At 36.9% G+C, this 25,894-nt stretch overlaps 1 protein-coding gene across 3 annotated transcripts in view; it reads right to left on the bottom strand.

Moving 5' to 3' along the window:
• VPS13B (vacuolar protein sorting 13 homolog B) overlaps window positions 1–25,894 on the bottom strand; it is a 479,360-nt gene that overhangs the window by 378,413 nt on the left and 75,053 nt on the right. For all 3 annotated transcript variants that reach the window (XM_063327260.1, XM_063327261.1, XM_063327262.1), the window contains exons 11-16: window positions 25,428–25,565; window positions 23,935–24,022; window positions 20,639–20,830; window positions 19,892–20,061; window positions 15,282–15,476; window positions 13,599–13,723 (exon numbers count right to left, since the gene is read on the bottom strand). In XM_063327260.1, the coding sequence (XP_063183330.1) occupies window positions 13,599–13,723; window positions 15,282–15,476; window positions 19,892–20,061; window positions 20,639–20,830; window positions 23,935–24,022; window positions 25,428–25,565 (908 nt within the window). The remainder of the gene's footprint in view (window positions 1–13,598; window positions 13,724–15,281; window positions 15,477–19,891; window positions 20,062–20,638; window positions 20,831–23,934; window positions 24,023–25,427; window positions 25,566–25,894) is intronic.

Genomic DNA, 25,894 nt, shown 5'->3' with positions numbered 1-25,894 from the left:
CATGATAAACTAAGGAGGCTGCTGAAACTAATGCAGGAACACATTAAACCCACAGCTGCATTACAGAAATGTATTTAGGAAGTTTAGATCAAATTCATCTTACTGGCTTTGGGAAAACCCATCAACAGGACAGATGCTAGGGATTTGAACTCTCACCAAAATACAAGTGGAGGTCAGTCACTAATTGCTATTTCTTCCTTTGGAAAAAAAACAACCCACCTCCTTTTCTAATCACTAGCTAATACTTGTCTCCAGAAAGAATCATTAAAGCGACATGAGCAATCTAGAAAAGAAAAAGTTCTCTGCTCTGTGATTACAGTATGAGCCTACTGTCTTCTTCATGTCCTTTATATGGTTAGCTTTACACACATCAGCCAACTGAATTTTGTGCATAAAGTTGTATCTTTGAAAAACTGCACCTTCAGAACTCCACAAGGTGTGTATGGGAAATCAGAAAAGGGATAAGAAACTCTCCTCATGGAATGCAATTAATGCCAATTTAGGACATTTTTTCTTACTAACACTTTAAACATCTATTCTTTCTTTACTTCTGTGAGAAGGTCTGTAACTTTATGTCAATTTAGGAATGTTATTGTCATTGATTGTGGCTATTGTTTGGGACAAGGGAAGGGATATGACATTTAGCTGCATTATATCCACCAAGATTCAAATATAAGGACCATGAGGGGGAAAAAAAACCAAAAAACTCAGTACTCATTACAGTGCCCAAAGCTCGAAACGTATTTTTTAAAAAAAGAAACAAAGAAAGAAGTCCAGAAAGAAGCAAGGACTTTCTATTGGGAACCACTGGCTCGATGAGGGTAGTACAGAGGGAATCAGACCAGAAGCAAAGCACTTTTACATCTGCTATTTGATTTGTGCCTCATATCTTTTCAGGAGAACTAGTTCCTACTCAGAAAAGCAGCAATGCTAAAATAAATGCAGTAATTGTCATTTCCCTACTGGCAAATGACAGTTTCCCTGACAGGGGTGGAAATCAGCTGGAACTTGCAGTCATTGTAATAAACAACTGCAGATAACCAAGACCACCTAAACCACCAGAGGTAAGGTAACCAGGTAAGAGTTGCTAGTGTCCTTAAGCCTCCAGACAGTTTATTAAAACAAACCATGCGCTACATTTTTTGGTAGCTTTTGTAAATCCAATCTCAGTAGCAACAGGGGTGGAACAGGGCTTGGGGAACTGCCTTTCCACGGAGGAGCCTGCTTTACTGTCCAGAGAAGCAACCTCTCCCCCTCCCTCTCCTTTTTCCTCTCCTCCTTCCCCCCTCACACACTCCCAGAAGCAGCAGCAACAGCCAGTAAATCAGTCCTCTAAATCTGCCACACAGAGCCATTTGGTTGCCATTAGCAGGTAAAACAGGGAGCCAGGAGGGCTCAGGAACATGCTGGTGCTCAGTGAAGAAAACTGCACAGACAAACAGTCATCTGCTGAACACGATGCCACAAAACAGGAGCAGGACACAAAGGCTGCTGCCATTTGGCAAGGAGATCTGTGCTTAACCTGGTGTTATCAGGGGAGCAAGAGTCACACCTGAGAACAGCAACTACTTCCATCACCCTTTCATGCTGTCAGAAGTAAGAGCAGCAGCTCCCAGAAACCATCCCTTCAATCCGAGGGAAATTCACACAGTCAATTCAGCAGCTAGTAATACAGTCATTTACAAGTATTTTTGTAGGATAGGAGATACGATTTTGTAGGATAGAATTTTTTTTTAATTACTAGAAGCACAAATAAGGATTTTTTTTCATGTAGATATCTATCAAATGTGATCTTTTTCAATTGCACTCACTATTTTGTTTTTAATTCACTTTCAGATTACCTTTTTTATTCCCAGCAGAGCAGCAAAATTTGGCATCTTAAATACAAATTAGTTATCTCCTAATAAAATTATTTAAAAACATGCAGACATTTCAGTTCTTAGTCTGTTCCATTCTATTAATGATTTCAAATTTCAAACTCTTTTCCTACACCAAATTTGCACTGTGACTTTCCTCTTTGCTATTTCTTACACCATTATCATAGAATCATAGAATTGCTGAGGTTGGAAGGGACCTTTAAGATCATCGAGTCCAACCTTTAGCCTACCCTGACAAGAGCCACTTCTAAACCGCATCCCTCAGTGCCCCATCTACCCTTTTTTTAAACACCTCCAGGGATGGTGAATCCACCACCTCCCTGGGCAGCCTATTCCAATGTTTAATAACCCTTTCAGTGAAAAAATGTCTCCTAATATCTAATCTAAACCTCCCCTGACGTAACTTGAACCCGTTTCCCCTCGTCCTATCACTTGTCACCAGGGAGAAGAGGTCAGCCCCCATCTCCCTACAACCTCCTTTCAGGTAGCTGTAGAGGGTGATAAGGTCTCCCCTCAGCCTCCTCTTCTCCAGGCTAAACAACCCCAGCTCCCTCAGTCGTTCTTCATAAGGTTTCATAACATTTCGGAAGTTATCAAACATACTCAAAAATTACATATACATTATTTACAAGAAAACAGCCCAGCTCACGGGCCCCATCTATGGTGACGACCTTTGCACTTGCCAGATCTAGCACAGCTGACCAGACATGACCTTATGACTCTCAAAAACTTGAGAGTAAAGCTGTATTTTATGCAGAGAAAAAGTTGCTATCCCAGAAGTATGACCCTTCTCCAAACAACACAGATGAGAAGAACTCTCAAGAATGCAGATATGGTGAACAGAGGTTTTGTTTTCTTCTCATCTGAAGACATCTCCTGAAGTAAGGATATTAGCAAGTTTTGCAAGCTAGAAACAGCGGCTTGTGAGAGTTTGAGACAGAAGATGGTTCCTCTGGTCTGGGGAGCAAGGAAGAGGAACTGCTTCAAGCAGGAACAGGCACAAAGACAGATCCATAAACTTTGTTGTCTCACAAAAAGCTATGGAACTTGTAGAGCATTCTCCCAACCTTTAAAGAAACTGCAAGACAGAAAGTGAGAGAAGACGACAGTGACATTTAAGAAGGAAAGAGGCACAAAAAGGCCCACAGAATTATCTTCCTCTCACAGATTTTAGATGGTAAGAGGACAAAGAAAGAGAAAAAACAATATGGTGGGATTAAGGCACAAGGATGGAGAACATAGACCAAGAAAAAAAAAGAGAAACAAATAAGAGAATGCAAAGGAAAAGAAGCATCTTTAGAGTATTTTCAGTAGAATGTTTGGAAGAACATGAGAATAAAAGAAACTCAAAGCACATGTATAGAAAACAAGCAGTATGACTGAATCTTCTTTGAAAGTGCTTCGAAACTGGAAGTAGGGATTGGGAAAAATAAAGTTATATTTAGAGCATTAAGAGAAAGATAGTTGTGGAATAAAATGCTGACAATGGGAACAGAAAGAAAATACATCTAACCCATACACACTAATATACACACACCCTTTCCTGCCTTCCCTTGCAAATTTCTCCTGTACATAATTTTTAAATACATAGTCTTAACTCACCCTTAAGTACTCCCATGAAAATTGTGTAAAACAGAAAAGAGTGACAAAATGTAGATAAATTTGCCAAAGTATTCTTTTTCTTGAAGATTAACAGCTGCAAAGTTGTTAGAAGATGGACCAAAACTCCCATTCTGTTTCGTCTCTGAAGAGTTCAAAGACCTTCTTGTGAACTAAAGCAGTTTCAAATTCCCTGCTAAAATTCAAGAGCTGAACACAACCCCAGCTTAAAGTAAACACTAACAACCGATCTAAATAAAAAACTTTGTCCAAGAAGATAAATTGCTTAGGACTTGGAGTTTTCTGTGAATTTCTCTACCAAATACTTTTGCATACTGCTTATTTTCTTTCACAAATGGATAATATCTTTTGGTACAAAAAGACACATTCACAGTGAGAGAAAACAGGTTGTTTGAAATTCTGGCAATTTTTTTATAGCTAGACCATAAAGGTCACAGGGGTAAGGTGCATGTCTGCATTAGCTAAAACAAAATAAATATTTGATCTAAAATATTGGACTGAATGGAGATGACACAAAGAGAAAGTACACAAGACTAAAAGATACAAAGCCATATTTCTGTATTCATAGGCAACTACTGAATTCCATTAAATCCAGAAAGCTAAATAAAAGCACCAAATTCCACTCTTCCTTCCCTGAAAGTACCCTAAAAGCCAATTCTAGGGTCTTTTAAGATAGAAGTTACAGCATCAAAAGGAAGTTGTTGGAAGGGGGTTGGGGGTGTGTTTTGGTTTTGCCATTACCAGAAAAACCTTTAAGATAGCAAAGGATGGAACAAGGCCATCATCAACAGTAAGGACGTGAATAAAGTGTGCTAATGATTCAAATCCATACACTGCATAACAGCAGAAAGAGTATAAAGGCTGTTAAAATGATTCTGTTGTAGCCTCATTAATTAAGTAACCTCAAAGGATTTTAAGAGATATCAGAAGCTATTTACAGCAAACCATTAAATCTCAGTCAATGCATAATACCTTTTACTTCAAAGACTACAATTGTTTTTAAATCCAAATGTACCATCTGAAACACCGACTCCAGCATTGACTTTACACCATTCTTTCCTCAAAAATAATACAAACTTTGAAGCAGATTCGATGGATATAGTTTTTTGTATTCAGTTTTGGTCTATTCACTGTGAGTTATCTATTTCATTACCTAAAAACTCCACAAGCCCTATGAGTTTTCAAGACCATCAAAATTATCACATCAAACACTGAAGAAAAGATACTGTCCGTAAAACACAAAGTTGGAAAACCATTTCCTTGCTATAATATGTGTAAACTGCCAAATCCAAGACGTATGCAAAATAAAAGCTAGAGTACAACAAATTGTCTCTTGCTCTGAAAGTATATGTAAATCAGTGACAGCATTATTACGATTTCATTTCCATTTTCCCTTCTTTTAAAAATACAAAAATCAGACTTAAATTCTGTCATTCTGCATGTATATACGCACATTTCTTGACTATCAAAGGAATATTTTAATCACGCTTACCAAATATACTTCCTTCTATTCGATTGTTCATTTTGGAATCATTTATTAAACTCAAAGGATATGTTAGTTAAACAGTTAAAAAGAAAACTCGTTAAAATTTATTTTAAAATCTTTTAGCTTTTGGTTAAAAAACATTACATGTTATAACAGATAAAAATTCTGATTAACTGAAAAATTAATCCACAATTCTTGTACTAGTGTCTTCACCAACGTAATTCTTTCCATTTCTTGCATCAATTTCAGAAGCACCTGCAACAGGTATAACCAATTTCCAAATCTATTCCAACAAACAGATTTTATTCGCACAGCTTCTTTTTAAGGGCAATCAGGCTCATCCCACATGAGCCTGACTACATTTGTTCTCTTATTTTTCCTTTTTTGTTCAAATTGCCCTCTAACGTTCTCATCCATAACACGTCATACTAAAAAATCTAGTTCAGAAACCAGTAGCTAATGTCCTTTAGAGAACTAAAACCCAATGAAAATCCGACAATGCCTAGAGAACATACAGGCCCAATGGAGGTCCAAACATTAGCATGTGTTCAATGCAGTACCTGTTCCCTCAGTAGGTACAGCTGACAGGTTACTTTTTAACTTATTTTAAAATGCTTTGCTAAAGAAATAATAACATAAAAAATAATACAAAGCTATAAACAACTAGGATAAAAAAGCTTGAGGAAAAATGGTGATGATGTTTCCTTGTACGCAAACAATACACAAACAGCCTAGAACCAAAGACAGATCCTGAGCTATGAGGACTATTTCCACAGAAAAGAAAAAGCAAATCTAGGTCCCAGAGGGAAGAAGCATGAGGAGAATACAGCAAACAAATGATACTGGACACAGGACACTATGCTTCTCCTACCTAGAGATGAACACAGAAAAAGTAAAGCTGCTAAGGTATTATGGACAGGTGAACTTGCACATAAGCCTTTATATTTAGTTTACTTGTTGCTCCAAGTGAACATAAATGCAGCTTCTTTTTTTCTTTAATAAAACATTTTTAGTCACCATTTATCATGGTTAAAAAATTCAACTGAGTGTCACAACAGGCAAAATTCTGGAGAAATAGAGGACAAACACTAGGTGTAAAGAATTGCCACCAGTGGATCTTTCTGGCTAGAATTTACATGGGTAAAGCCTCATAAACTGAGAAAATCCTAACCAGAGCCTCTCTCACTCATTTAGTGTCCAACACAACCTAAACCACGACACCAGGTATCTTCTACAAATAGTGGTAGCACTAAGAGAAACAGAATTTCTAAATATATCCAACACAAAAGGTATATATGTTAGGGATTTATATTTTCTTTAGTATTTATGCTGCGTAACAGCACTTCAGCTTTAAGACAGTAAACTTTTCATACCTTTCACCGGTCTCAAGTAAAGAAAATGTGGCTTTAACCCTGAAAATCCTACACATTTTGAAATAAATACCATTTTCTTGTTTCTAGTATAACTGCTAGCAAATACTGATGGCAACAGTTACAACAGCCATGATAAAGTATTCGCCATATGCAATCACTTTCCCTGGATAGATATTAGTTTCAAGGCCTAATTTACTTTCATTGAAGAGCCTTGACAATTAGTCTAAATAACTACACTGGAAATACTACAGATGACCACCCTTTACTGTCAACTCTGCTGAATTTCCTCCTCATGCACAATAATAAAAAAATGCAACTGCTTCCAATTTACATTGATTAAGAGTGCACTTTTAACACATTTGCTGAATGCTGTCTGCCACATCTGCTGAGAAGCAGTAACATTAGATCTGGACTAGATTTAAAAAAAAAATAATAAACTAGAGGTTTGCAACTGAAGTTAATTTATAATCACACTAATCAAGCTGCAAGTCATGTACTCAGAATGCAAAACCCCTCCTGCACAGAGGGTTGTTCTTGCTAACTGACAACAGCTCCTTCCAGAAGAGTGCAGCTGAAAAGCTCCCCAACACATTCATGTTGAAACTTGATATGTTAATATCACTGCAGATTAGAAAATGTTCCACACAAGTTCCTTAAGCATCTTCATCCTTCTACAGAAGTATGGCCTGCTTTAACTTTTATAATGAAAGATATGTTAAACGACGTTACCAATGAAAAATCATTCTCCTGTTAAAATCAAGTGTTAAATCAACCTATATTACTGTTCATAACTTGCTATGATATATTGGAATACCTACTTCTCTAACAAAAAGACACTCAGTAAACCAAACTTCTGGAAGTGTGTCAAATACATTGTTCAAAAACAGATACCGAAAACAGCTACCAATAAATTTTTTAAAAAGAGTCTGATTTAGTATTATGTTCTTTGATGCATTTTCTAGGCAATGTCAGAGAAGCACACAATGCAAAAGCAATCCAGCATGCTCCCTAGACTGATTGCTCACATCTGAGGCAATTCTACACAACCACCTCTGCAGAACCCAAGAGAATGACTGTTTCTGTCTGGTTTTGCACAGCCCGTATCACTGGCATATCTCAATAGTTCAAACAGGTTTTTACATGTGCTAGCTCTAACTCATGTGATGCTGCTGTGGCTGCAACTCTCTCCCGTCCCATACACTGATGGCATCTGTTCAGGCATGCAATCTCAGATCTTTTCTGTTTCGAAGGATACCCTGAATTTTCATCTGGCAGTTATATCCAATTACTGACATAACTAATAGTCGCAACTGAATGCTACAAAATGAGTTTCATGTGTTTTCAACCTGTTTCTGCTTCTGACCCAGGAACCAAGCATGCCCCTCAACTGCCCATGTGAAACACAATCCACATCCAATCTAAATTGACATTACTCTTGATTTACTGTGACTAGTCAATAAAACAGGCTGCCAAAAATCAAGACCCAAGTGTCAATTTATTGGAAAACCTCCTAGATTTACGATCTAATGTTCACAGTCTGTGGAACTGGCTCTGTGTTTCCTGACAGGAGGGCCCATTTGCCTCTTACTAGCACAACTGCACCGAATGGCACAACAGCTACGTCTCATGACTCAAGTTCACAAATCTACTGTGATTTCTAGTTCTAAGCAGCATTACTCCACTGGAAATGACCTGTGAAGATGTTTCAATCAAAAAAGTAACACAGACAGATAGTTCACCTGATCTCCCATTATACATTTTTATTCCTCTTTTCAATCAGCAGCAAATCCTACTATCTCCTACTGTCATCACACTAGTACCTTGTTGGTAAAGACCATGTCAGCAGGAGCTAGTTTCCTTGCTTAGGAATTTCTTACTGCGCAAGAAGCCAGATTTTCATCTACGAAACTGCTTGTGGATCAATATTAATTGGTCTCACTCTGGTCAATTCATTGTGATACCATTAAATGCACACAGAATTTTCACAACGATTCATAAAGCAGGCATGAGCAGGTGCACGTGCTGACTCATACTGGAGCTTATAATAACCTTACCGGATTGTATAAGGACTCTAACGCTGAATGCTGTCAATAAGAATACAGTTGTATGGCATACCGCTACATGGCTCTGATTAAGAGAGGGATGATTGCCTTTAAGGGATACATGATGGAAGAAAATTAAAGTAAAGCTGTATAAAAATACAAACACCTTTACAGTAACAAAACTTTGGTCAGAAACCTAAACAGTAGTAACACAAGGTCTTTAGACTCCTCAGTTTTTGTAATGTTAAAGTTGGAAATCTTAAAAGTTTGAATTATGTGTACATGGTGACAAAGTCAAAATAAAAGCTAGGAAGTCAGGTATGAAAACACAAAAAGCTGATATTCAGGTTGCTGACAAAGTATGTTTCTCAATATCGTTGTATAATAGTTAGCCAAGAGGAGGTTATGACCTAAAGTGCCAATCTAATGTAAATGTAACAGATTCTAGAGACATAGTAAATATTTACCTTTACAGTTAAATCTGTGTTGGAATATTAAGAACAGTTATATTACATAAGTGTTCTTAAAGATTGATAAAAACAAAGCCTAGAGAAAATACACATATATATTCCCTGTGAGGACCTCTGTATCGAGATTTCAGTAGTGATCTTTCAGTACTGTAAGGGCACATATTAATAAAACAACTATGTCAGGACTGTAATCCACAGCTTTCACAAGTGAAACAAGTGACATCGTATCTCTGGGCAGCAGAAGTGCCCAGCATATGATACGTGTGACTAACAGCAGAGCAAATTTTAAACTTTTGTCAGCTTTTGTCAATAATGATTAGCTCTTCAACACTGATTGGAATTCTTCAGTTACTGGAATCCCGGAAGTTACTGGAAATCCTTCAATTACTGAAGGAAAGAGACACAATGCCAACACAAATCAAATCTCATGTTCTCAAGAATCCTTCCTCATAAGAAACTGCTTGATTAAGACTAGCACACTGCCTATGTTTCAGCTGAAATGTATTTCCTAAGACAGTATCTGCAGAGAACAGTTCAAAAGAAACAATCTGTGGAAAAACTATATCCATTTAGTCTCAAAGATATTTTTTTTGTTTGTTTACCAGTAATTATCTAGATCTACTTGCAAGTTTCTGTTCCAGATTTTTGTTCTGATAGAGTAACAATTCAAGGACAATCAATTAACTGCTCTGTATTCTATAATAATTAAAGTGCAGGCTATGAAATCCCAGATACTAATTTACCCAGCAGGTCCTCAACTTGTTCATGAAAGGTTCGTTCACACACTCAAATTTAACATGACTAGCTATTAGTCAAGTCCATTCTGGTGCTTCCTTGCAGACAGCAAACCAGCAGATATGGCTCTGCTCTCAAAATGAGAAAGAAGAGACTCATTATCAAGGCAACAGACCCCTTGAAAGTAGACTACCGGATTAAGATGACGAACAGAAAGAATGCAGGGATAGACTGTGTCATCCCCATTTGTAATCTTATTCCACCACTGTTTTAGAGTCTCAAAAACGGTCACAGGTGGCAACAGTGGGAACCTTCCCACAGACGTGATAAAGGAAAATGAGAGTCTGGAACACTTATCACAGGAAGGGAATTTAGAGAAGACGGGTCAAGAAAAGAAAAAGCAAAGCAATAAAAAACCCACACATAACTGGATCAATATCCAGCCCAAAATATACAGACAACATACTTCACTATCAATCCAGATATCAGAAAAATAAAGGAAGGCTATTCAGAATCAATATTCTTTAAATAATGTTACTTCAATATTCTTCAGAAGTGCAATAAAGTGATATTTTATAAGTGATAGAGGTCTAAAACACTAAGGTGTTTTACACTAGATTACCTCATCTGTTACCACAAACATTGTAGCCAAAAAAAAAGAAATCAGCTAATTCCTCTCATGATTTTTGTTTGTCAATAAACATTCTTGTCATTCATTCTAGGCTTTTAACCATATTCTGCTAATTCTCAGTTGTTTTTAGACATCCTGAAAGCTTTGAAAGCTGCTTTACAATCTGGCATGCAACACTACACAAAGTAGTTGTAAAATATTGACATTAACATTGTATTTTGCATCTTCTTGTGTTTGACCAAAACAAAAGACCACATGTTTTTACTTTCATATAAAAATATATTATCTATACAATTTAAAAGATGTCCAAGACTTAGTTAACTAGTAAGCTTGAGCGCATTTCTTTTATAAGAAGTATATTAACTGAAATTAAAACAGACATCAATGTAGTAGGTAAATGAAACAGCACTTTTTTGTAACATTTATGATTATTTACTGGAATTTACGGGGCTGATGCAATTTTATCTGTTAAAACAGGTTACCAATGTTTATCAACTAGTTTTAAAAAATAAATATTACTACAGCACTTTATACACCATATACGTTTTGAGATTATTATATTGAAACTAGAAAAGAAAGCCATTCTACTGATTTATGTCAGAAATAAAGTTGAGATTTTCACTGCTAACTCAAAACATACTACCTGAGGGATTCCATAACAGTTCATAAAATGTCTTTGTTTTTAAAAGGTATGGTCTGTGGTATATATTTTCTACAAAGAAATAGAAGAACACATGTAGCATCAGATGTGTGTACTTTAAGAAACTCTGGAATGTGAAATCTAAAAACCCAAATAAAGCAGGTGGTATAATTTGAGGGGGAGGACCGAATTTAAGTTTAATGACATTACCAGGTTATCCTACCAGACTAATTCTCACTCACTGCATGACTTCAATGAAGCTCTCAGTCCTCATGCTGATTTCGATTTAGTTCAAGTGCTATTTGATGCGTTTCATCTGGAGTTTTATTCACTTCAAACTACACTTCATTTAACCAGGCTGCTGCTCTACTCATTTGTTTTTCTACTTTATTACCCGCAAATTGGTGTTGCTTAGTTTAGATAAATTGTTGGAATAAGTTAATTTTATATAATTATTTCACACTGTTAATAAATAAATAAGCTTTATAAAGATATATCACAGAAAAAAAGTGAGAAAGCTATTAAAATTATTTTAAAATACACTAGACCAAAATAAGCATCGGTCTTACAAGATCTACTAATAGATGCTGATACATGATTTGCTATTTTAAGGCAGGTCCATTCCCCTGCTTCCACTCCCCAAAACTACTGCTCGTTTTTATTTTTCTATATTAGTAGTCTACCATACTCTGTTTTCCAGCTGGGCATACATCGTAACACAATGTATTTTTAAAAGAGAGAGAGAGAGAGAGGGAGGGAGAGAGAAAGAAAAGTTAGCAAGACAAAAAGCATGAGAGTGAAGCAGAGAATGCTTAAGAGAGAATGTGAGCACGAGACCACGGACACAAGACAGAGCGTGATGGCAAGCGTGCAACAGCGCATGCAGGAAAGCACGAGGAACCGAGTATGAGCGAGCAAGAGATTGAGCACAACGAGCACAAGCACACACAAAAGAGAGAGCAAGTGCATTCATGAGAAAGCACTAGCACTTGAATACCATGAACTTGTCAGATGACTGATTCTTTTCAACCATTTTTCGTCTCTAATATTTTTTTTGTTTTTCACAACTAACCACAGGTTTTTATAATGTGCTGGATAAATTTAAGTTTACTATTAAATACTACTTTATTTCTACAGTTTACTAACAAGGATCACTAACAAGAACTTAGTGTTAAATGTCAGGAAAGGCTGTCAATCCTACCAGAGTACTGAAGTACTCCGATTAGTCCTGATTATGGGTTATCCTGGTAACATTTATCATTTTTCAGCAAAATGCTGCAACAGAGCAGTAATTCATTTGAAGTGGTTAGTACTTTTGTAAACTATTGATGGAAAATATGAGAAAGTCAATTAGGCTGCTACCACCTGGTGGTGTGCTGATTATGCTAAAAACCTCTCTCATTTAACATAGTATCACAGCTCATGAGAGAAAAACTAGCACTATGAACAGTCATATACGTAGTCTTTTTTCTTTTTCTTTCTAAGCCATTAAACTTTCACAAACAAATTACTGTTACAAGTTACCTATACAACACAGAACATTTGAAGCCAAAGTATTTAACGCAGAATGCTTTGGGTTGGAAGAGACCTTGAAGATCATCTAGTTCCAACCCCCCTGCCATGGGCAGGGACACCTCCCACCAAATCAGGCTGCTCAAAGCCGCATCCAGCCTGGCCTTGAACACTTCCAGGGATGGGGCATCCACAGCTTCTCTGGGCAACCTGTTCCAGTCCTCACCACCTTTGCAGTAAAGAATTTCTTCCTGATATCCAATCTAAATCTCCCCTCTTTCAGTTTGAAACCGTTGCCCCTCGTCCTATCACTCCACTCCCTGATAAAGAGTCCCTCCCCATTAAACAGGTTAACACATTGACCTGTTCTCCTGCTATCTTGTCATTTTATGCAAGATGGTTTTTGTACAGATTTAGTTATAAAGTTAGTATTATAGACAGCTACTGCTCAAAATGAGGGATAACAAAAACCAATATTCTGCCTAAAGTATTGCCAAAATAGTTTTAATGAATATAATTTATTAATAAAAATTTACTGATGTTTATCATCACAAGATTTAACCTGTAGAACTAAATTTAAATACTGAATTTCCATGGCATTAAAGTAAAAAAAAAATAATTATATAGCTCATTTTATACTAAAGCAGGGAATTGTTTTCAGAACAAAAGTGTTTGCATTTAAAACTGGAATACTACAATCATCTCAATACCTGATCACAATGTTAAAACAGTTCCAACTGTAAATAATAAACAAAAATAAATCTTTTTGTGGTGTTGGGGTGTTTTGGGTTGGCTTGTTTTTCCCCCCCCCATCCTGTTTCTTGCTTTTTATTTGGTTGAGTTTAAAAAAGGGCTGACCTGTTCAGTTAAACACATCAAGCTTGCCAGGCCATCAGTATACAACTTCAGCTTTTACACCCATTCAAGGAAGAACGGAAACTGGTTCACAGAATTCTACAAGGTCTAGAAGAAAGTAATTTACTACAGGGCTTGTGTAGCCTGTTCTCTCAACCAAACTAGGGTCTAAAGTATTTATTAACAGCTATCCTTACTATGAAACTTATTAGCGATAACAGACTTAATATCAGAGCATGATAGAAGAGACAGAAGTTTAGGGATATATACAGAGCTTAGCATTTTTAAACCATTCATTAGAAACACAAAAGTAGTTAGGTACGTTACTTAAGTACACTGTACATGCTTAATGCTTACCAATATTTTGGAAACTTGATCAGCTTGCCATAAACAGCAGTACTGAATGAAGGAATAACTGGAACAGGGAAGCAGTACAATCCTTTGCTGTCCAAAGAAGTCAGTGCTGCTTGAAAACCAAATATCTGAAACAAATTAATTTGGTCAAAGTGTATATTATCACATGATAAGATAACTTTCAAGCTACTTTTATAACATAATGTACACATTGTAAAAATATACTCAATAAATATCAAACAAATTGTGTATTATTTTTAAATAATTCCTTTTGCCCCAAACACAAAAAACCTAGAAAAATCTACGTAAAATAACATCCCAAAAAAATGTTAATGATGCTCTGCTGAATTTTTAAAAAATGCTGAATTATAATTTATCAACTGAAATACATTATTCTACACCCTTTAAATCTACAGATTGCACATTGCCTTGTATAAGATATGTAATTATAATAACTTGGGCCTAAAAAAAGTGGTATTTAAGGAAATGAGAAGGTTCCCTTCAAAGCTTTATTTCTTAATAAGAGCATCTAAAGAAAGGTTCATCACAACTATTCTTTATGATTTTCCCTGTTCAATACGGAGAACAAATGGTTGTAGAGTTGACTTATTAACATGCTCCACCACCATTCACATAAGAACAGAACACTTTGGTCTATATGAACACTAACCAATGAACCCTATAAAAAAAATCAAAATTGTAGTCCACATTTTGCAAACGCTGATCAAACAGCTGCTAAAAACTTTTTGAATAGAAAGGAATTCCCTCAAATTGAAAAAACATACAAATGACTTGCAATATCACCATCCCAATTGCTTTAAATGTGACAGAAGGTAAACAAGTCACATGTAAAACTGAAAACTTGCCACACAATTCTGGCAGAGTTTGTTTTATGCAGATAAGAATTTCATCATTTAAATCTCTATTAAGATATAAGCATGGAACTGAATGGATAACTGAAAAATTTAGCAAAATTAACAGTACATATTTACATTTTAGTAGCACCCAAAAGGTTCCAGACGGCCTGAGCACAATCTAAAAGGCTGGAAGGCCTGTTTTAAAACTCTGCTTGAGATTTTACTTTTTCATTCTACTAAAATCTCAGCAGATGGCAACCGAATAATCTCAAAACCATTTTTCAGTACCTTCTTAAACTTCCCCCAACCTCACAATAAAAACTCCTCTCACATAACGGATCTGTAACCAAGAACATTCAGAAATTTTTCCTTTTATAGTGAAAACAAACGGAATTACTTGGCAACAGTTTTTGATTGCATACCTTCACTACCATGTTTTTGCTCTATCAATACTAGTAGAAGTGATGTTTTTTCCTCATAATATCCCATCAACTGTAATTCACTACGATCCACCTATTCTAGGAGCATTATCCTAGAAAACAGAAAAAGTTTCTTCCCAAATTATTTTAACTCAATCTTGCCACAAAGATCTTGGGGCTTCAGTCTGTGTAGTTCCCTCATGTGAAGTTCTCTGTCCATATTACAAAACATTTGGCTCAGCTCAGCAGCAGTGACCCTAAATGATGACATTCTGTGAAATGTGTTTACTCTATGTCCTTTTAGATAAGCTGACAACTTTCTCTAAAGAAACCTGCTAACACTTAGGATTACCTACACTTATACTAACTTTTTCTAAGCACACCACAATAAGAAACAGATCTTCACTTACCTTCAGATAGCAGTGCGAGTAACAGTAATGAAGCAGGTTGTCCGACGGCTGGCCGAGGCTGCTGACCACATGCACCAGTTGCTCGGCATACATGGGCACTGAGTGCTCCAGGTTAACCTTATCCACCAAAATTCGGATGGAAGGTAAAGGCCGCAGGGGCTGGAAGCTTGCAGCATTTAACAGTCCGCTTAAGTTCTAGGGGAGGGGGGAAAAAAAAAAGTGCAAATATCACACTACAGATGTATTACCTAGCCTATTTACTTATTCTTAATTCTACATACACACAAGCAAATCTACATATAATAAACTGTTTACAGATAGAGCAGCCTATGGCCATTATAACACAAATCCTCAAATCTTTCCAAAATTATTTCTTCTAAGCTTAAAATTTATGTATAAGCTTTTTATACATAATTGTCTTGGGTGTCAGTGCCCAGGTGCTGGCAGCAGGGGGCTGCAGGGTGGCCTCTGTGAGGGGAGATCAGGGTCTGCCTGGTGCCGGTTCCAGCCAGCACTGCAACAGCCCCACCGCAGTCCTCAGCTGAGCCCACCAGCCAAGTGGTAGCATCTCTGTGGAAACACATTTAAGAAAGGGCAAAACTACCACACAGCATGAAAGGATTGAGGGGAAAAAAGAGTGAGAAACAGTAAGATGAAAAGCAAGGTCAGAGAAGGAAGGGGAGGAGGTGCTGCTCCAGGCACCAGAGCAGGTGTTCACCTGCAGCCCATAGAATCATAGATTGTTTAAGTTGGAAAAGACCTTTAAGATCACCTAGTCCAATTGTAAACTTAACACTGACGGAGCCACCACTACACCATGTCCCTAAGCACCACATCTACATGTCTCAAATACCTCCAGGGATGGTGACTCCACCACTTCCTTGGGCAGCCTGTTCCAACACTTGAAAACCCTTTCTGAAAAGAATTTTTTCCTAATATCCAATCTAAACCTCTCCCAGAGACCATTTTCTCTTGCCCCTATCACTTGTTACTTGGGAGAAGAGACCAACCCTCACCTCATTACAACCTCCTTTCAGGTAGTTGCAGAGAGCGATAAGGTCTCCCCTAAACCTCCTTTTCTCCAGGCTGAACAGCCCCAGCTCCCTCAGCCACTCCTCATAAGACTTGTTCTCCAGACCCCTCACCAGCTTCATTGTCCTTCTCTGGACCCGCTCCAGCACCTCAATGTCTTTCCTGTAGTGAGGGGCCCAAAACTGAACACAGTATTTGAGATGGGGCCTCACCAGTGCCAAGTACTTCCCTAGTCCTAACTAATCCCAACTAATCCCAGCACAAGCCAGGATGCTATTGGCCTTCTTGGCCAATATTCATGTAAACTGGCAAAGATTTTCAAAGCAGGACAAAAGTGAAAACTTCACTAGGTCTTAACTGAGCTACTGTCTCGGTGATAAGAACATCAAGAACCCAGAAACCCAGTTACTTCAGTTTTCCTACATATTTCTGTAGACCCTTCACTAGTGAATTATCAATTTCAAGTTAAAAGCTTCTAGAACAAGTTTAGCAACAAGCTTTTCCTGATTTAAGTGAACATATTTCGTGTTCTAGAATAAGGGACAACCTCTTCCTGATTTTCTACTGTACACTTGTGAAAGAGTTAAGAGCTTAATTATTCTCCACCATCAACTGACACTCAGACCATTTATTCAACTACCCCTCAGAATACAGCTTCGTAATGTGAAGATTTTAATTTTGTGCTGGAGGCATGTAGAAGCCACTAGTCCAGAACTGCTGTTCTGTAGGAAGGGACACAGCATGTTTAGTACCTGTAGCATTTTGCATCAGTGGAAGTTTCCCTGCAGGCTGCAGAAGAGACCACACCAGAGCAGATATCTACATGGCAGCTTGTGCAGGACCCCACACTGGAGCAGGTGGATGTGCCCTGAAGGACACTGCAGCCTTGTGGAGAGCCCACACTGGAGCAGATTTTTTCTTCAAGGACTGTGGGAAGGACTCACACTGCAGCAAAGTGTGAGGAACAGGGAGCTGCAGAGATGAACTGTTACAGCCCGACTGCAACCCCCCATTCCCCATGCCCTGTGTTGCGTGGTGGGAGGTAGAAGAGTCAGGGAATGAAGGACTGAAGTTAAGTCTGGGAAAAAGGGGGAATGGGGAAAGGTGTTATTTTGATTCTTGTCTTTGTTTCTCACTATCCAAATACAATTTAATTGGCAATAAATTAAAATCATTTTCCCCAAGTCTGTTTTGATCACAGTGGTAATTCTTAAGTGATCTCCTGCTCTTTATCTCGATAGATCCTATTCTCTCCCCCTTGTCCTGTTGAGAAATGGAAGTGAGAGCGTGGCTGGGTGAGCATTCAACAGCTGTCCAAGGTCAACCCACTATAAGAATATGCAAGGCCAAAATATTTTGTTCTATAAAATATTTGCTTACATTTTTATCACTCCAAAGCACTATCACCATACAAAACACATGCTGATCCAACCTTTACTCTGTCATTATTATGTATCCACAGTCATGCCAGACATCTCAGAAAAATAAAATAAAATAATCATAGAATGGTTTGGGTTGGAAGGGGCCTTAAAGATCATCTAGATCCAGGCCCCCTGCCATGGGCAGGGACACCTCCTCCTAAATCAGGTTGCCCAAAGCCCCATCCAGCCTGGCCTTGAACACTTCCAGGGATGGGACATCCACAACTTCTCTGGGCAACCTGTTCCAGTTGCCATTCAAGAAAAAACACGCCATTTTTTTTGAATGGTAAAAAAAGATACCATTCCAAAAAAAAAAAAAATCAATATCACAATTTTACACAGCCAACTACATTTTTCATAGTAACCATTAAAATGAAGTACTGTATCCAGGACAAGATAGATATGGACATATCAGAATAAGTTTGCTGGAGGGCTACCGAAGTGATTAGAGGGTTGGAGCACACGAGCTTTCTCTCGGGACTGAGCATTCACTTGAATTCAACTTGTTTGCCTCAAACCTACAATAAATATGGGGCTGCTCTCACAATATGAAAATATCATCTGCCCATAAGGTGAAAAACACTACAGTCCATTGGGTTGTTCCAAGCTGAAAGGAAATAACGCTTCCCATTAGGCACCTGGTAATGTCCCGTTTTCTAAAATTAGAAGCTTCTGAATCTATCTTAAACCATCAAGAGATAACAGATTTGTCACCAGTTCACTCACTCCAGCCACATTAACTGAAAAGGTAAGCAGTCCAAATTTAAGAAAGAGATATACACTCCTTAAGCACACTCCAAACCACAAGGGCACATGCTTGAGATTTTATATATGTTGCAGCCTATAGCCTAGTAATCTGAGTGAAGTATTACTGTGTACATTATCGTGTGTATTTTACTTCACCAATGAAAACAGTTATACAAGCACACTATAAGAAACGTCATAAATTGAGATTTTCCATACTTTGTCCTCTTGTGCATACACATACGTGCTGTAAATAAGCACATTCTGTAAGAAAGTACAGCACAAGTTAGACAGTGCTCCTCTGTTCAGCAAATGTCTATTACGTTATCAAGATAATTTAATGTCATTGTGCCTTCCATCATGTAATACTACTAAAATTCATCTCTGAAAAATTAATAAGCTTTTTCAAATCATTTTCACCTTTCTTACATATAAATGCTTCACAAATACTAGTAAGATTATTTTCTGCAACACCTTCAGAATATACAACGTCATCTCCATTTTAGACAAAAAATTGTCACTGAAAAGAAAGGCTGATACAAAAGTAATTCACTAATACTGAGAACTTCTACAAAATATATCCCACTAAAAAAAGTCTGTCCTCAAGTACAAGGAACATGTAGTGTCCACTTGTCAAAAACACATTGGAAGTGTTTAATACCACATCAAAATTCCTAGAAATTGAAGCCAAACAAGAATTGATTATTCCTTCCCCCACCCATAAAATACCTTCCAGCCTCTGCTGCAAGAGGTAAACCCACTGCAAGCCTTCACTACAAAACACTGATTCATCCCTACAGTACCTCAGCTTTGTGCAATGAGGAAGGAGTCCTGTAGTAATAAAACCGGTACAGGATTCTTTAGGTGCAGTTATACTACATAGATACAGAAGATAAAACAAATTAAGGCAGTTAGGAAATGTCATTTCTGGCTCTCTGAGCTAGTCACTCAGCAGTTTGGCTCAGTAACAGCAAAAGTCCTGCTGGTGTCCTGGCTGGAACTAGTACACACAGAGCTGGCTGTTAACATCTATGAAGTCTCTACTGAGCCTGTATGCAAAGATTTCAGACTTAAACAAGTTCGGGAAAACCCATGTGACAAAGTGATAACAAGTATACCCTTCTGATCAAAACTTTGAGTCAGAGTTACTTCTTTTTAATCTGCTTGATGATTTAAAATCTTATTTCTTCCAAATTCTTTCTTCCTACCAGTACGTGACACCTTCAGTTTACAAGTCTAGCTTGTCACTGCATACACCACTTGTCTTAGGTATCTGAAGGGAAGGCTCACACGCACCAGTCATTTGTAACCCAGTAATACATCTGGCACATGGAATAACAGCCCAGTGAGAAAATTTATATGAAATAGCACACACTGATATAAAAAACTGAATAAATATCTGTGCATACATACCTTCTCACCCATGATTATTGGCATCAAGTGGTCTAGTAAATTGAATTCTGCCACAGGGATTATAATCGTACACTTAAGAACAGTTAATGTTGTAAGTCGAGTGGGAATGTATTCCTCCAATGATGCTACTTCTTCTGAGCTTGGCATAGTTCTATTTCCATCCATAATATCTACAATAAATCAAGATTACGTATGTTTGACTAAAATATATAAAATAACCCCTACAGTTGCTGTTTCAAAAATGGCTAGGGATTAGCAAAAGCTGGAAAGCATTTCCCCTTTATCGTTAGTAATTTTATTCCACACTGGTTCTACCTAAGGCTAAATGCAATTGTAACTGGATTTTCCTTACTTTGAAATTTATATAGTTCTTTCTCAGAAACTTATCTTAACAGTTTACCATAGCTTGTTTCCATGCATTTTTATTCTGTATGACTATTATTTATTTAAAACTAATAAATACATAACAACAGGGATATTTTCTTCTCTAAGACTCAAAAATTAAGATCAAGTTGCCCTCCTTACTCAACAAGAGGCTTGTGCTTGAAACAAATGGCCTCCAAAGTGTCTGAAATTAACTCAGAGGTATATCGTGATTGATTTTTATCTTTATTTCAAATTTTGCTTTTTGGACTCTAAATCCCCTGACAGATTTGGAGTTTAACTATTTGGAAGTTGCACCTTCAAGAGCACTAAATTTGGCCTGGTTTAATTCTGTATATTTGCATATATGCAATAGGAACAAACCTGGCTTAGTTCTGCTGTATGGCTCATATTCATGTTCCAGAGCACAAACTATCATTTTCATTATCCGGTGTACCGCGCTGCTATCCAATCGAAGATTGAGTGGGCCCACAACCAGGCTTTTTGTAGACATCTCCTGAACACTTCCAAAATCTTCACTCTTTACTGAAGAAAGGTCTTGCTGATTCCCAGAAACTACAAAAAGTTTTATAAATAACAACAAATTACCCCAAACAACTGGACATAATAAATTTTTTTATCAGCTACTTTTGTTTCAAATCCTGTGATCACAGACTTATAAATATACAGAAAATACGACAACACAAATTGAACACAAATACACCGTGACTAGTTTAACAGGTTTAAGCATGCATTATTCCTGTGTTCAATGCCAAGCAAACAGGGCAAGGTTCTGCCTTGCCTTCAAGCATAGCACAACTCAGGAACCTTTCCATTAACTTTGTATCTCAAGATTGGGACTCTTTGAAGGTGTCCAAACTGTCTGCAAACTTCTGTGGTAACTTAACCCCAGGTGCCACTGACAGTCGTGCTGTTCCAAACTTTCTACAGTTTATCACAAAGATATCCATCCCAAATAATCAAGGAAAAGGTGTGCTTGTAAGGAAACTACAGATTTAAGGTCCCTTCCAACCTGAACCATTCTATGATATGGGCCCTTGAAATGCCAGCTGCTGCTACATGGGCTAGAACAGTGATGAGAATCACACTCACTTGATTGACCCTTCCTTCCATTCACTGGTGAGATAAAGCACGGGCAGCGAGAATGAAAACTTTAAATATGTATGAAGGCAAATAATTTTTGATCACAGAGCATTCAGTTCTCCATAAACCACATGTTTAATTCTAACAAAAAAACCCCTTAAAATAAGGGTGCTGCATTGCGAGGCTACACAATGTTTCAGGGAAATTACTAGTTTGTATTGATATACAAAACAAAAAATAGAAAAATAAAATTGGAAGGGAACGACAGGCAGAACTTCTAAATAAGACTACTGCGCATGACTATCTTGTTTTCATTCAAAATACTAAAACTGATTAATGCACTTCTATACGTGACAGATGAAACTCCTGAGGTTCATGTTATCCATGAGCCACTTCAGTTTAATCAGTAATCATATACTTTGGAAAAGGTTAAAGGGGCAAAGAAGGTGCCAAACCATAATTGCCTTGACAGATAAAAATCTTACAATCACAGTAACTGCCTCCTATAGCTTAAGCTGGGTTAATTTTTTTAGGGGAAGGTGGTGTGCACTGACTGTAACTAAAAACATAGTTAACATTGTCAAAACAAGAAACAGTAAAACATAAACTTTTACATAACTACTTTTATATAAACATCATATTTAAACTGCAGCAAAATTTATATTGTTTTCAAAATCTTGAGGTATTTATAATTTACACCTATTTGACCACGTTCTATTTAATAATTACATACTTGACTTGCAATATGGAAAAATTAGCTAGAAAATAACTAGCAGAAAATGTCACATTTGCTTTTCCAACGAAAAAAAAATATTTGAAAATTTAAGGTTTTAAGTTCTTGATTCTAGAACAACCATTTAAACCATTAACTTAAAAATTAATTACTCTATTCATTCTTTTATGTACTCAGGTAGCTGAAATTAGAAGAGTAATGCTGAAATAAAAGCACACAGCACACAAGCTACATTTTGTGAAATGTATTCCTGGTGACTGATGCAGAAAATAACAACCAAGGCCCTTAGAAAGCAAACTGAAAGAAATAGAAGAGAAGCTGAGGAGGGGAAAAGGTAGTCAGAAAATATCAGTAGCCTGGCCTTAAGGAAAACAAAACAAACAAGGTGTTTGAGTTCAGCAGTTTCTGAAATGGGTTACTTACAGTCAGAAAAAAATACGTCATTAAATTCCTTGTGCATGTAGAGAAATAAGACAAAACACTCCACATAATCTGTGCATATTCAAATTTCTATACCAAAATTCAAAAAGGAGATAAGGCTTACCCTAGGTCTTCAACTTCTCTAAATAAGTGTTCTGTATACAATTAAACAATTATTTCTTTATTTAAAGAGGAAGTAGACTGCAGTGGAAGCTTGACTTAATGTTCATTTTCTCAGCTTCACATCACACTCATGGTACAGAGAGGAAAGACTCAGGACCAGGAAAGAACTGTTAAATTACCTAGTGTATCCCTGTACCGTCAAAGGAAATAGCACCATTTATTTCTTTTTATAAGCTTTGCATGATCCATCCTCCACCCAAACTGGAAGTTTTTCTTTCCTACTCCTTTTATACTTCAAATGTCCAACAAGTCCAGAAAAAAACCAAAAAAACACAAAACACTAGGAGTCTAGACTTCTCTGACAGAGGTACAAAAAACCCCAGATGAGTCGGACTAGGTAACAAGGACAGATAAACATTAGGTCACAAAATAGCAAGATATTCCCAACAGATATCCACAAAAATAGTGTTCATGGTAACAAATACACAGGTGGGGAAGAAAGCATTATTTAGGCAATAAAACTGCAGAACAGCAGCTGTAGTTGACAATCTTACTGGGGGTGGCAGGAAATCACATTGCAATTCACCTTAAGAATATTTGTATAAAAATATATAAATATTACTTGCCACGACATTAATTCCTTTATCCTGGCTTTTGTGACACTTACAAAAGTAGGTATACTTACTGCACTGAATCCACTGTATTTTCTCGGATTTAGAAAAGAATTAATAGGAATCTCAAAAATTACTTAGAATTAGCCACTATCTATGTGTGTACAGTTTAGGCTAACATTTGCTCACAAAATTGTCCTGATATGTATATTTAAAGATTAATTCTCCACATTGTCTCTCATCCTGGCACTTTTTTCCCCACAGGATAAAATGACAGTCCTTTTCAACTTCTGCAGCAAGTAGATGATCAACTTCATTCTTCAACTAAGGTTTCTCAAAAGATTTTATTTTTCCCCCCAAAGTCAATAATGACAGCAATTTAAAAAAAAAAAAGACATCATACTTTATGAACTTTACCACTGCTACAAGAGAATTATTTTCAGTTTAGTAACTGGCTATAAAAAATATCATTGTGATTACTTATGCAGGAAAAAAAAAGGAAGAACACCAACAAACAACAGCTAACCAAAACAGCTAATCTCAAACACATAAATGAAGATGAAACCATTTTAACGATGAACCGGCTGGTAAATCTAAGGTAAGTTAGAGGACAGTTGGTCATGGAACAGCTGGGCACGAAAAGTCTTTGTTTCTATTATTTAACAGGGTAAACAAAGAAAAAAAGGTACCTTTGCCACTGGTGCTTTCCATTGTGTACAAGTAATCCATGTAGAAAGCCCCAAACCTCTGCATTCCAGCTATCTCTGTGTACGTCTCCTACCAACAAAGCAAAGCAAACAAAGAAAACATTGTATTAGGAAAGAATCTTGAGATTACCAACTGATAGGTCAGTATGGAGAGATATATTCTTGTTTGGATTTGTGCATCAACACACGGAAAAGCTTATCAAAACAAAGGACAGAGGTTATCCCAAAGAATTCACCTTTCCGATAGGTAATGTAACTTCTATTTGAGGCCACACAAAGGCACATCCATAATTCCAGTGGACATGCTGACCAATTCATCAATAACATCTAGTTAATTAGTACCTTTAATGGAGTAAATATTCTTCACTTGACCTCTTGCATCCAACTGATCTGCCTAATTAAATATACTGAAAACTCAAGCTCATTCATCCTAGCTTTTTTATTTAAAGAATATTGCGGATTTATCTTTAAACAGTAGGAAATTTATTAAGACTTCATGCCTTCATTGGAATTTATACATAATATAATCCCTTATTACACAGCAAGTTTAATTCCCCTCTTGCCAAAAAATAAGCAAATCATAAAAGCATCGAAGACAGGCCAAGGAAAGAGTAAAGCTTAAAACTAAAACACACTATGGGGAGTGTTTGAACACGTATAAGTACTCATGATTTCACTAATTAATTTCTTTTTTTAATGGGATTCTTCATGGATACTTCAGCAGTAGTACTAAAAAGGTGAAAATAGTAAAATTTAAATTTAAAAGAAATCAGATCTGTTCAAAATTGCAAATGGCTTACCTGTAGAATAACACAGAGCATCGAACTCCACCTATGAATACACCCAGAAGAGACCACCTCGGTCACCACATCCATTCTTTAATAATTGCAGACAGCCAGGGAATAAAGTTTTACTCCATAATTTACAAAACAGAGACTATTGGCAACTGAAAATTTATCCCTACCAAAGGCAGAATTAGCAAGACTTCCTCTATGCAGACAGATATAGTACTAGACACTAAAATTAACATTGGCCAAGATCTGGTTTCCAAGAGACCACTTCTTAGTTTGAAGACCATGAACTACTTACTGGTTGGGTTTAAAGAAGTATGTGTTGGTAAAGCTTGACCTTTTGCTAGTATTCTCTTATATCTCTGGTTTTTCTCTGCAGGTATTCTGTAGTTAGTGCTTTTGGAAACTATGGCACTAACTCAGCTTTTGGGGCAGGAGGGGAGTTTGAGGTTTCTTTTGGACATGTTTTGGGGGGTTTTGGGGGTTTTTTTGTTTGTTTGTTGTTTTTTTTTTTAAACACAAACAGGTTTACTTTTTTTTGGCCACCTGCAAAGTAAGACTCAGTTAAACATGACAAAGCAATAAAAATCAGTCCTCTAATAGTACACAGATCTAAACAATAATTAGAAATCCATTAGAGAGCATCAGAATATTTTTTTTCTAAGAAAAATGTAATTCTCTGACCTTATGATGAGCTGCATCCAAAATAAATTCTGCACGAATACTATTATTTTCTGGACTTCTGTAATCAAATAGTGAATTCGTAAGGTACGTCATCCCTTTTGCACTCAAATTTTCTCCGCAATTAAAGAAGTAGGCCTCCTTCATAAGGCAGTAGAAAATAAAGCAAGGGAGAAAAAAAAAAAACAGTCAATTAACAGAGCAGTTTCAGTTCTGTCATAACACACTAATGACATGGTAGCATCCCTCAAGAGCATATTTCATTATGAATGAAGATAAGAAAATTAAAATAACTTTATTCAAACAATGCTGAAGTCCCAGTCCACTCCCTTCCCATTTTCAAGTTAATAAAAACAGCCTGAGCTAGTGAATATTATAGAAGCCATAATACAGAACATACTACTTTCATTTTAACAGAAAACAACCTCAGAGATCATTGTTACTCCGAGTTCTGCCTCTTAACTATACAC

This window comes from Chroicocephalus ridibundus, chromosome 2 (genome assembly GCF_963924245.1).
Source record: "Chroicocephalus ridibundus chromosome 2, bChrRid1.1, whole genome shotgun sequence".
Lineage (NCBI taxonomy): Eukaryota > Metazoa > Chordata > Aves > Charadriiformes > Laridae > Chroicocephalus > Chroicocephalus ridibundus.
The sequence above is the reverse complement of the archived record's forward strand: the minus strand, read 5'-3'. Positions and strand labels throughout refer to the sequence as shown.